The sequence below is a fragment of the Leptopilina boulardi genome, unplaced genomic scaffold, assembly GCF_019393585.1.
Source record: "Leptopilina boulardi isolate dan_hultmark-lab unplaced genomic scaffold, ZJU_Lbou_2.1 LbouV2_130, whole genome shotgun sequence".
Taxonomy (NCBI): Eukaryota; Metazoa; Arthropoda; class Insecta; order Hymenoptera; family Figitidae; genus Leptopilina; species Leptopilina boulardi.
The window spans coordinates 154,390-167,331 of record NW_026137675.1 but is presented as its reverse complement, the minus strand read 5'-3'; the positions used below and the strand labels follow the sequence as shown (position 1 = coordinate 167,331).

The 12,942-nt window shown below is 23.3% G+C and overlaps 1 protein-coding gene across 4 annotated transcripts in view; it reads left to right on the top strand.

Annotated features, from left to right (window-relative positions):
- Window positions 1-12,942, top strand: part of LOC127291259 (hepatocyte nuclear factor 4-gamma-like) — a 54,041-nt gene that overhangs the window by 20,664 nt on the left and 20,435 nt on the right. The window contains exon 1 of one of the 4 annotated variants that reach the window (XM_051320284.1): window positions 5,472-6,222. The exons of the other annotated variants lie outside the window; for them this stretch is intronic. Coding sequence (XP_051176241.1) covers window positions 6,210-6,222 — 13 coding nt within the window. The 5' untranslated portion in view covers window positions 5,472-6,209. Of the gene's footprint in view, window positions 1-5,471; window positions 6,223-12,942 lie in introns of those variants that run through there. 4 annotated transcript variants of the gene reach the window in all.

Sequence of the window (12,942 nt, the reverse complement as noted above, 5' to 3'; positions counted from 1 at the left end):
TCGCGTGTCAATCGCGACCAGCCTCGTTAAATGCAACCAATATACAATCCAATACTCACATTACATCTCAATATACATACGTTATAATGCATGTGTCGCTGATTCTCGAACTCAACTGAATCTTTCCATAACGATAAATCATCTCCTATTTTTCCATTTTGCATTGTCATATATTATAATATACAACATTGCATTTCAAATTTTTTTTCTCTTTCTTTTTTGTCGTACAATAAATAAAAACACGGAAAATTTTTTTTACTGAATTCGAATTTTTAAATAACAGAAATTTCAATTTATCGAATTTTATTTTGTCCGAATTTTTGCGACGCCAAATTTTCATTTGTCCGAAATTATAAATGGCCGAACAAACAATCGAAAGAAAGATTTGAGCGCAATTTTTGAAAATTGACCAATTTTAAATTATCAAGAAAATCGTGATTGGTCCATTTTCAAAGAATTACGCCGAAATCTTTCTGTTAATTGGTTGTGTTCGGCCATTTATAATTTCGGACAAATGAAAATTCGGAGTCGCAAAAATTCGGACAAATTAAACTTCGATAAAAATATTTTATGATTGAACGTGAAAAAATTTTATATATGACATGAGAGCGCACATGTGAAATTCCGTAAATTCTTTTAAACACTGTGTTGATGTGTATTACTAATAAAAAAAAAAGAAGGAGGAAAAATTAATTCTTGAAATAAATTAAAAGTTTTTTTTTTCTAATGAATTGCACGTGCCGAAAGTAACACCTTCTAGATTTATACAATATATAAGTTTTCCAAGAAAATGCATAAACTCATGTGTATGAAACAATTATGTTAAGTCATATTTCTTACAAGAATTTTATATATATATATATATATATATATGAAACAAATTGATATAATCATGTTTAAATATGTCTATATTGAAAACTTGACACAATGTTATAATTTTCTATTTGATATTTCATATTCATGCGATTATATTTATTTTTTCTAGCTAAAACGATATTTATTCATTTTTTTTTTTTTTTGGAATTGTTAATATTTTCCTTTAATATTTAATGAAGTTGAAGCTTTATTTTTTTTAAAGTCAAATTAATTACATTGATAAAAATAAATAAAAAATTTTATTTTTATTAATTTGCAATTAAATTTAATTTAATTTACAAAGGTCAACTAGACAGAAAAAAGTTTTTCTCGTCTTAGAATGTGATATTTAAAAATAATTTTTGTTTTCAAAAAATTGTTATTTTAAATAGTTTTTTAAATCATTTTTCTATAATTCTTTTTTGAAGTTTTTATAATAATTTTAATTTAATTTAATTTAATTTAATTTAATTTAATTTAATTTAATTTAATTTAATTCAATTTAATTTAATAATAATAATAATTACGTGTAATGAGACGTATATGAATTTGAATATCCTAATGAATATGCTATATTGTTTTCAATAAAGAATATTAATTATTAATTATTCAATCATTACATAATTAAATAATAATTTTATTAATTAATTTTTTCTCCAATTGAGTGTCAATTTTTTTTTTCTAAACGATATTATACTCAGAAATGTTTTATTTTTAAATACTACGTTCCAAGAGAAGAAAAACTTATTTTTTTGTTTTTCAATTTGTCAACTGAATCTCGAGAAATTTTTTGTTTTTATTTAGGACAGTTAAATTTTCAATTATTTATAACAGTAACAATTTTTTTTTGTTCTAATTTTGTTGTAAACTTATTTTGATCAGAATAGGAGTTTTATTAAAAAAAAAAAAAATTTCTCTCCCTATATTATATATATATTATAAATATTATCTGTTCAAGAAAAAAATATTTAAAAATTTTTCTTTTTAAAAAATCGCTTTTACGGAACAACCAGGTGCATTAATTATTATTATTATTATTATTGTCACAAGTGCCAAATCTTAAGGACAAAGAAAATAAAAAAAATTGCATTCAAGTTATTTTCTTTTCTTTTCATTTTTTATATATTAAGGAACTCCTATATAGTGACACATATTTTTTTTTCATGCCAATTAATTCTGCATTTAGTGTAAACATGGACTAACCACGCGAACGATACGAATAGAAAAGCTATATAACAAAGCATCGTTCAAGTGACTCAGTTTTTGTGATAAAAATCACAAATACATAGATATATATATATATTTATATAAATATAAATGAATACTCGTTTTCTCTGCAGTTGGACACAATGAGACTCGAACACACTGATTCATTCGTATCATGTTGTCAAGGGTGTTTTCCTCCTTTTCATTTTTTCTTATTTGAAAATATTCGTTATTTTTTTTTCTACATTATTTACTCTAGAATATCGATACATATATATATATATAGTTTTATCTCCCCCGCAGAAGTGAAATTTTATTAAAGATTTCAGATAATCTTCTAAGATTAGATAATCGGCAAACTGTTTTTTTAAAAGATTTAGAAAAAATCTACATTTTTTGAATTCCATATATACATGGAATTAAAAAAAAAAAAAAAAAAAATATATATATATATATATATATAGGGTGATTTTTATGTTCCTGGCCCCCTAAATTTTTTTTGTTTAAAAAACGAAAAAAATAAGATTAAAAAAAAATTTAGGGGGCCCGGAACATAAAAATCACCCTGTATATTATCTGTATATAATAATAAGAATAATAATAATAATAATAATAATAATAGTCTCACCGCTAGACTAAATTGTTTTTTATGGTGTTAAAAGACCCTCCTCATTATATACTCTTTCGCTCATGTAACAAAATAAATAATAATAATAATTTCTGAAGAATAAATGAAAAATAATTTTTTAGGTTAAGAATCATGTCCTAATCTTATTGACAATAAAATAATCAATGGAACATCTGAATTGTGACACTTTGCAGGGAATGGTAGCTTTATTTCGATACAGGGCAGGGAACTAGAATAGAGAAGAGCAGGGTGAGATAGGTGTCAAAAATAATAAAGATATGTCATATTTCGGACGTTCTACTTGAATTCCAATGAAAATTGACTTGCGTCCATTCTAAACTAACCCATAAGTTTAAATCAAACCTATAGTTTTCATAAATAATTCCAGATTATCACACATTATAATAATATAATAATATTATAATATAATATAATTACAATATAATAATATTATTATAATTAATAAAATAATATATATATATATATATTGCAATATTATTATTATTATTAATAAAATAAAATATATAAATATATAAAATTTGACACTGCATATTTAAATTTCATAAAAAAAATTTGCGTATTCCTTGTATATGGGGAAAAAAAAAAGAAACCTCGAAGTGTCTTTAACTTTGGCTGATGATGTGTCTAAAAGAATTTTGTATATACGTAGAAGCTGAGAACTGGATTCCTATATATGACTTGCTAAATACTTTTTTTTCCTTTCTCATTTTTTTTTTTTTTCCTTTTTTTTGCATGTGTGTAAGATTGCGAATTTAATGAGGATCCAGTCCTCAAAAAACTGTGACGTCAATCAGGATCATTAGTAGAAAGTTAAAGGATACGTGTTAGGATCTCTAAAAATTTCTAACCGAAATGTCAGTCGTTTATATTATTTCATTCGTTAGATTTATTTTTAAAACATAAATCTCCCTTGACATTTAAAAATTTGCAAATCAAATCGCGCTACTTATTTATTTTTTTTTTTTTAAATCTAACGATTAATTATAATTTTATTATTAATATTAATATAATTATTAACAATATTAACAATATTAACAATATAAAAATATTATAAAAATAATATTACAAGAATAATATTATAATAATATTAATAAAAATATTAGAATAAAATTTATAAAAAAAAAATGTTAAATAAAAAAAAAATTAGATAATGAATTTTTTTGACACAGTTTTTTTTTCTGTATATATGTATAGAAGGAAGTTATAATTATAGTAACGAAAATAGCAAAAATAATATACAACCCGAGAGATTATAATAAGCGCTCCACATTTAAATCATCATTAATTTATAATTCAGCGATTCATTTTAAGAAGAGAAAAAGAGAGAAAGAGAGAGAGAGAATGATCTTTTGCCATTTTTAGTCCATAGCAACGAAGGTTAAAACAGATAAGATAAGATTAGAAAAAAATTTTATAATTAAAACATGAAAAAATGTGTAAAATTTTGTTGTTTTTTCCACCTCCCTCTGAAATAGTCCGAAAGCAAAAAAAAATTTCTCAGTCATTTTTTTTTTTTTTTTTGTACATTTTCACTATACATCAGAATTAATGTTCGATTCATAAAATAGTAAAATAATAAATAATAATAATAATAATCCCTGCAGATTTTTTTTTCACTAACCTGATCAAGAAAATATTATAAAAAAAAAAAAAAAAAAAAAAATTATTACTATACAATTTATATAATAATAAACAATAATGATAATTTTGATTCTATATCGGCATGCAGTATACACGTGATTTCCTCGAGAGTGAACGAATTTTTTTTTTCATTTGTGTTTCTTTTTCATCCTTTTTTCGTAAACTTCTTTCACTTTCCGAGACAGTAAAACGCATGTCCGTAAGAAGTCATTCTGGTTTTACGAGAAAAAAAAATTAAAAAAGAAAAACAAATTCATTAATATTCTTATCATACTTTTCTTCAGCCCTTTTTAATCGAAATCAAAAAAACAAAAATTTACTATAATCTGCAAAAAAAAAAAATTTCCCCATTGCATTTTTAACATTTTTTTTATAATATAAAAATACCAAAGAATATGTTTTTTTCAGTAATAAGAATACTTAATTTTGATAAACACAAAATTTTTGCAAATCAGAATCGAAAAATTATTTTCTTTTTGCAAATGTAATAATTAATTTTTATAAAATCAAAATGTTTTAGGATCAAAAAAAAAAATAATTTTTTCTATCCTGATTTGGAAAAATTTGGATTTTCTAAAAAAATTAATTATTCTTGCAGTTCAAAAAAACATATTTTCAATTTTGCTTTGCAAACATTTAAATTTTATGAAAATAAATTATTTTTACAACTCAAAAAACATATTTTTTCGATTTGCAAAAATTTTTCATTTTATAAAAATAAATTGTTCTTACAATCCAAAACACATATTTTTTTCAGTTGTTTTCAATTTTTATAAAAGTAAAATTTTCGTAAATCAGAATCGAAAAATGGACATTTTTTTAAGTTTTAACAACAAATTTTCATAAAATCAAAATTTTGCAAATCAATAACGAGAAACAAATTTCGAAATTCTCAAATAGAACGCAATATGAACTTAAAATTAATTTTTTTTTCTGCCCACATGTCAAGGATAGAAGTTTCTCGTGAAAAAAAATTCTCTAGTAAAACCGCAAAAATGTCTCAAAAAAAAAATTAAAAACAGTTAAACCAAACTTTATAAAGAGTGAAGAAGACACATACATTCTTCAAAACTCCTCTCAGGCATTCTGTCTCTCTTTCTCTTTACTCCTCAATTCTCTCATCAAGTCACAAGCTCATTTTCCCCCACTCAAATAAACGACACATACGTGTGCTGCTTTCCGCGGGCAAAACATGTTCGAGTTTTACAGCTGTTTCCCAGTCGTCACCAGACCGTCGTTGAGGTCTGGTATGCAAACCACAACAAAAAAAAAGAAGAGGAAAAAAAAAAACATTAACAAAATGGTGTTCATTTCTTCAAGCTTAAACAGGACTCGCACCTGATTTTGTGCAGTGCCTCCTCCCCCCACTCCTCTTCAAGAAGAAAAAAAAAAAAAAAAAAAAAAAAATGAAATGAAAAATGTGCCTTTCACAAGTGTTGTTCTCACGCTTTTAATAATTTAAGTGTCACATTTAAAAAGAAAATAAAAAATAAATAAATTTATTCTTTACTGCAAATTTTAATTTAAAAATCCTCCACATAGATGTCGCTGTCGTCGTCGTTACGATTTTTCCTCATAGCCCTTTTTAACAGAGACTTCATTACACCCGGCTTTATACCAGTTGAAAAATCATCAAACTCAAATGTTACTTCTAGTCGTAGACGGAGTTCACTAAAAGTTATTTTTGCCCTCGGTAACGTGAATCCCGCATGACGCGTGAAGGGTATATGCGAATAACTATTTCGTGTGGTCCGCAACAACGTTTTTGTGTCAGTGAACCGCTCGAAAAAATATAATCGCGCCTATTATCTCTCAGTGGATAACGAATTTAAATTATCAACTCTAACCGGAAGTCAAAATGGGACTCGCAGGTAATTTTTTTTTTTCATATTTCGGTTATTTATATATATATATTACCCCCCCCCCCTTCCCGTACTCCATACCCTTCGAGAAAGTTCCACTGACACTAAGACGTTCAATCATTCTAATACAATGGAGAAAAAAATTTATTTGATTCAAATAATCGGTTACTTGACTATTGGCAAATATTTATTTGAACCAAATAAATATTTAATTAAACCAAATAATTTTTATTTAAATTTAATAAATTGTATTTAAACCACAATAATTTCTATATTTAAAACAAATACAATTGATTAAATTTAAATGAAAATTGTTTGGTTTAATTAAATATTTATTTGATTCAAGTAAATATTTATTTGGTTCAAGTAAATATTTATTTACAATTTATTAAATTTAAATGAAAATTGTTTCGTTTAATTAAATATTTATTTGATTCAAGTAAATATTTATTTGGTTCAAATAAATATTTGCTAATATTCAAGTAACCGATTATTTGAATCAAATAATTTTTTTTCAGTGTACCACAAAATAAAACTGTTATATTTTTAATAAAACTAATTCCCTTGAGTCAAAAATAATATATAGGGCATTCTACTTGAAATGGACAATTCCGATCTTGGTTTGTTTAAAAAAAAAAAATTTTTTTAATATTACAATTTTATTAAAAATCAATTAAACTATCTATTTTTTACAATATATTTCGATCATTTTTCAAATATTTAAAAATATCTTAAACAAAAGATTAAATTTTTTAGATTTTGTATAACCAGAGACAAGATTTCTTTGATTTAAAGAAACCAAAACTTTTTTTCTCTCATTCAAAATAAAATTTTCTTTGAAACAAAAAAAACCTCTTACAAAATTTCTTTGATTCAAAGAAATTTACAAAATTTTCTTGATTCAAAGAAATTTACAAAATTTGCTTGATTCAAAGAAATTTTCTTTGACATGTTCTTTGAGTGAAAGAAATTTGTGCAATCAAAGAAATTCTAACATTAATATAGAGTCAAAAAAAAACATTTATTTGAATTAAATAAAAAATTTCTTTGAAACGAAAATAATTTTTTTTGATGGATATAATTTTGAAACAAATTTTCTTTTTCAAGGTAAATAATTTCTTTGAATCAAAGAAATATTTTTTCTCGGTGTATACCAAATTGTAAAATAGCATCTTTAATGGTTTAAAAGTTATTTAATGGATTTTTAATAAAATTGCAATATTTAAAAGTAATATTAAAAAAGAAATCGGGGTTGTCCGCTTCACGTAGATTGCCCCAAGTAATGAACAAAAATTTATTTGATTAAAGGGAGGGTTACAAAAAAATTTTGAATATTAAAAAATTATTTTAAAAATTCAAAATTATTTCTAAAGTAATTTTTTTGCAAGGAATTCAATGGTCATAAAATAAAATAGGTCAAAAAATATCATTAAAATTTAAAGGGGTCACTTTAAAGTGACAGTTTAAGTTTAAGTAATAGTTTTAAGACTATTATCAAATAAATATTTATTTGTATTAAATAATTAATATTTGAATTAATTAAACGGTATTTGTATCAAATACAGAATCTATTGGTTCAAATACAGATAATTAAAAAAAAATTATTTGGTCCAAGTAAATATTTATTAGGTTCAAATAAATATTTGCCGCAATAGTCAAGTAGCCGATTATTCAAATCAAATAAATTTTTTTTCATTGGCATGAAAACTTACTGAATTTCAACCAAATTGACTTGTAAGTATAGTAAAAAAAAAAAGGCAGGTGAATTATTTTTTGCATAAAAAAAGAAAATTTATAGAGAGAGAGAAAGAATAATATACAACAGAAAAGATAATTCGATTTTAATGCTCAGAATGAGTCATTCACAGAATTCACTAAATTTTTTTTTATCTTAACGGAAAAAACATATTTTATACTCTTCCTTAAATATTGTATTCAATTAGAACTGCTTTTAAAATTTTATTTTTAAAATTACAAAAAAACAAAAATCCCCAAAAAATAAAAATGTTTTTTCTACAATCATTAACTTTTATATTTGAATCTGTAGTGATTTCCCCACTTGGTGCCCAAGGTTGTGTCCGTTCCTAAAGAAACTTATTTTATTTCTATCTATAAAAGTGATTTAAGGAAATACATACAGAACTAAATGTAGACATTGTGATTTAGAGAAAATCAGTATTATTGAACAATAACAATTATTTTTGAAATTAATTGATATAATGGTAAAGCAGATTCAATTTATCAAAAATTAATCTTCTCCTTTGATTTGATTTATGTTATTCTTTACTGTATAAACTTATACTGAACTTTAACCATTATAGCGCCTACCTAGATTTAGTTAATATTTTATATTTTGTATTGTTACTTACGTAACTATTAGAATTTAGGAGTACTTTTGTACGAAAGGGCATGTCCCGTTAATAAATGAAATTGAAATTATTTTCAATTAAGACATTTTCTTTTAATAAAATTTTCAAAAAAAAAAAAAAATGTTTAAAGCGAGTTGCAAACTTTTGCAGATTTTAAAATGAAACTCTTTGGCTGTTTACCCGTTATCTGAAGATCAACATGTAATGATTGATCAACAATATTTGATATCAAAGATACATGAAAGGTTGATAACTGATTATATCACTTGAAAATAAGAAACCAAGAATTCAATAATTCCTAACCGTTTCAACACATATATATATGCACTTGCCCAATCTTATTGATTACGTTCACAATTTTTATTTTTTCTTTTTATTACAAAATAATTTTAAAATTTTTAAATTAAATCAAAAATTTTTTGAGTAATTTTTTAATTGGTTAAAAATTAAAATTTTAAATTCTCACAAAAAAAAATTCTGCGATTGCAGTTAATTTAAAATGAAAAATTCGGCTAAAAAGAAAATTCAATCTATAACGATATTCTAATGAAATTCTAATAAATTAATTTAAAAAAATTATTCATACGTTTTGTAATTCTAACGCCATTGATGTAAACTCTATCATTCCTTAAAACTACAAACGCTGATACAATATATCCTCACTGAGAAATGATTGTTATAACTTATAAATATATATAGTCGCGCGAATATTATCGCAAGAAAGTATTTGATCATGTTAATTTCGTTCTAACGTCAGGGTAAATAAAACGACACGTTGCGTTTACAACTTCACGCAAAAAAAAGAAAAAAAATAAAAAAACCTTCAATGCCAGAGTCGGAATTTTAAATGACGTCTTCAAGTGCTTATAAATAATACATAAACCTCAAAATGATTCGTTATACCGCCGTTGAAATTTACCGTGAAACTTCTCCTACATTTTAGACAGTTCTTTTATACCTTCATTATTTATATTATTATTATTATTATTTTTATTTTTTAAACCAAAACTGCCTTTTTGGGACACGTAAATAAGTTCTAAAATTATTAAAATTTCCATTTAACAGAATTCCTATATATATAATTAATAGAATTTTCAATTGTCCGAAATTGCAAATGTCCGAACAAAAAATGTACAGAAAGATTTTGTCGCGATTTTTAAAATTAAATAAAAATTTTCTGGATAATTTTTGATTGGTTGATTTTAAAAATCGCGCCGAAATTTTTCTGTCAATTGTTTGTTCGGACATTTAAAATTTCGGGAAAATGAAAATTTTTTATCAATTATAAAAATTCTGTTAAATGATTTTATATAATATACAAATTCTGTAGTAAGAAAATTTGGTTATACATATATATGGAAATTCTATCAAATTTTTTACAACTGAACTATAGTGATCAATCAAAAAAAGGAAAATAGAATAAAAATTATTATTATTATTTTTGGTATTATAAATATTTGGTACTTAATTATAAAAATCAAAATTAATATATGTTTCAAGAATAACTTTATGTAACACGCGTATATGCATTTAAAACGTGATAAAATGAGCGATATAAATCATTTTTGCGAAATGTTATAACTTTATATAACTTTCAAATAATTTTCTAATTTGCAATTCCTTGTAAATATATATATATGCAAATTCTCATCTGCCAAAAAAAAAGTTTCTAAAATAAATCTTCAAACTATCATTCATTAATTTTGCACACTTTTTTTCCAAACTAAGCAAATTCTCGCGGTTTTGACTAATTAGAAATAATTAAAATCGAAATAAAATATTCAATATATAAAATTTTAAGTGAAAAAAATACAAAACAATCCTACTAAAAATATTATTTAAAAATAAAGTGAAAATTATAATATCGTACGAAACTATAATTAATTATAATTGCCATTTTTATTGCAAATTATATATTTCCTTAAAACTCAATAATTGAAACTGTATAAGATTATTTAAAACCATTTTTTTTCCTCTTTCTGTTTAAAAATACGATTGTTCTAAAATTATCAATGAAAATTAACATTTTATTGAACTATCAATGTGTTAAAACTTCTATACTGACTAATGCTATACATGTGCCTAAGTTCCGACGTTCAAATATGAAAGAAAAAAAAATTTTTATTTTATTACAAAAATTATTACTTTCTGGCAAAAAAAAAAATTTAGTAACGTATTTTTTTTTTTCATTTCTATAGTATTGTAAAAATTACGAAGCAAAAGTACGCAACGTTTATGATAAACGATTTTTAAAGAATTTTTAAAAATTAAAACTTCTATAATTTTTTTTGCCTAAAAAGTAGAATAGAATTTTATTTCTTTGACAATACAAAATATTTGTTTCTTGTCCAGATACAGCCATATTTACATTTACATGCCTAAGAAGTATTTCTTGTAGTTTTCACTAACCAAAAAATTATTCAAAAAAAATAAATATATTTTTTAGGTAAACAATTCTATAATTTTCCGTGTTAAATAAAAATCGATTTCTAATCATTGGGTACTTATCAGCATCATTAAAAATTCAGCAAAATTCAGTAAAAAAACATCTTTCAAATTAATAAAAAAAAAATTAGAAAATAATTATAAACATTTCCGTAAATTTTTCAAGAAAGAAGTATAACTTAACTATCAGTAAAATGGGCTCGTAAAAAAACATAAAAAAGAAATTTATGAAGACATATTTGTCACCTGCCTGGTTGTAAGTGTCAAGGCTTGGTTAGACCTTTCCTATATATATATATATATATATATATACACTTAATGTTTTTTTTCTTCTCTTTTTTCATTTATGAATAACTTGTACTTATAAACATTACAAAACTCTCTATAAGTAACTTGGCACTTGTTAGTATAAGTTGACTTTAATAAACTAATATATTTAGTGGACTCAGAAATTACTCAACATTGTTGTAACATACATATATACTGCATATTTTACATATATATATATATATATATATATATATATATATATATATATAGTAAAATGTACTATATCTGCGATATTCTTATGAATGTATCTATGCATATATATATGTATACATAATATGTACATAATTCGGTGTACCCACAATTGCCGAGGCCATAATACTTAAGTGCTTCTTCCTTGAAAATATAAAATATTTGAACACGCTAAACCGAATGGGTGTTTAATGATAATTCAAGATTTCGTTTCAATTTGCTAAGCATTTTTAAAAAAAAATTATTTCTCTTAATTTCATAACAGAAATTGTGATTAAAAAATTTTTTATAACATTTTTTCTGATAATTAATGAAAATAAAATCTGTTTTATTATTATTATTATTATTTTATTATTATTAATACCAATTGTCATAATTCCGACTGCTTCTACTAACAGCAAAAAAATTTAATATGATTTGAAAAATGCCCCTACAAATAAAATATAAAGTAACTTTTACTATACTGAGAAAGTAAATCCTAAACTGTTTGGAATTTCCGGTTTTGGAGTAAAAAAAATACTATTTAAGGAGTAAAGTATAAAAATAAATCCAAGATTTTCAAATATAAAAATAACTTAAGAGGTTGTGTAAATATTTCCATTTACACGCTTGTCAGGTGAAAAATTCAATTACAAAACAACTCTAAAGGGAGCAATAATATGCCAAGGGTCGAGGGGTCCCAATAATATAGGAAATTTTTTTTTTTTTTCTTTATTTAAATCAATTGATTACATATATCTACTGGTAATTCTTATCGAGTGCATTTATTTTCATAATTAGCGTTTAGCACACTCCGAGTTTAGCAAAGATTACCTTTTACGCTTCTTAATGTCATTTAATCTGTTGCAATATCTTTTTTCATCAAAGGAAATCGTTCCTCGTTAGTCTCAATTTTTTTTCCCCTCACATCCTATATATATATTATTTCTCAACATTAAAAAAGAATTTTAAATTTTGCGAAAAAAATGCCAAGATTTTATTTTAATTTTTTTTTATCTAAAAACTGTAAAATATTAAATTAATTTAATTATTTTGATAAAAATTAATTTAATTTTTTTAATTGGGGAAAATTTTTCGAAAAGTTTATTTATTATCATCAATATTGTTTTATTCGAAAAACAGTTATTATTTTCTAAGAATAAAACACTATTGTGTCTATAATATATTGCACGACTTTAATATGATCTTCTCTCAATATATTGCTGACGTACCATGACACAAGCAATTTTATTCATGATGTAACATCAAACTACGATTAACAGAATTCTAAAAAGCATCAATTTAACCTATACAATATTCTGTTTCTAATTTTTAAATTGGTAATAAATTTTTTTCTACCAAAAAAAAATTTTTCTCCGTAATTAAGAAAAAATCAAATTTAAAAGACAAAAATTTT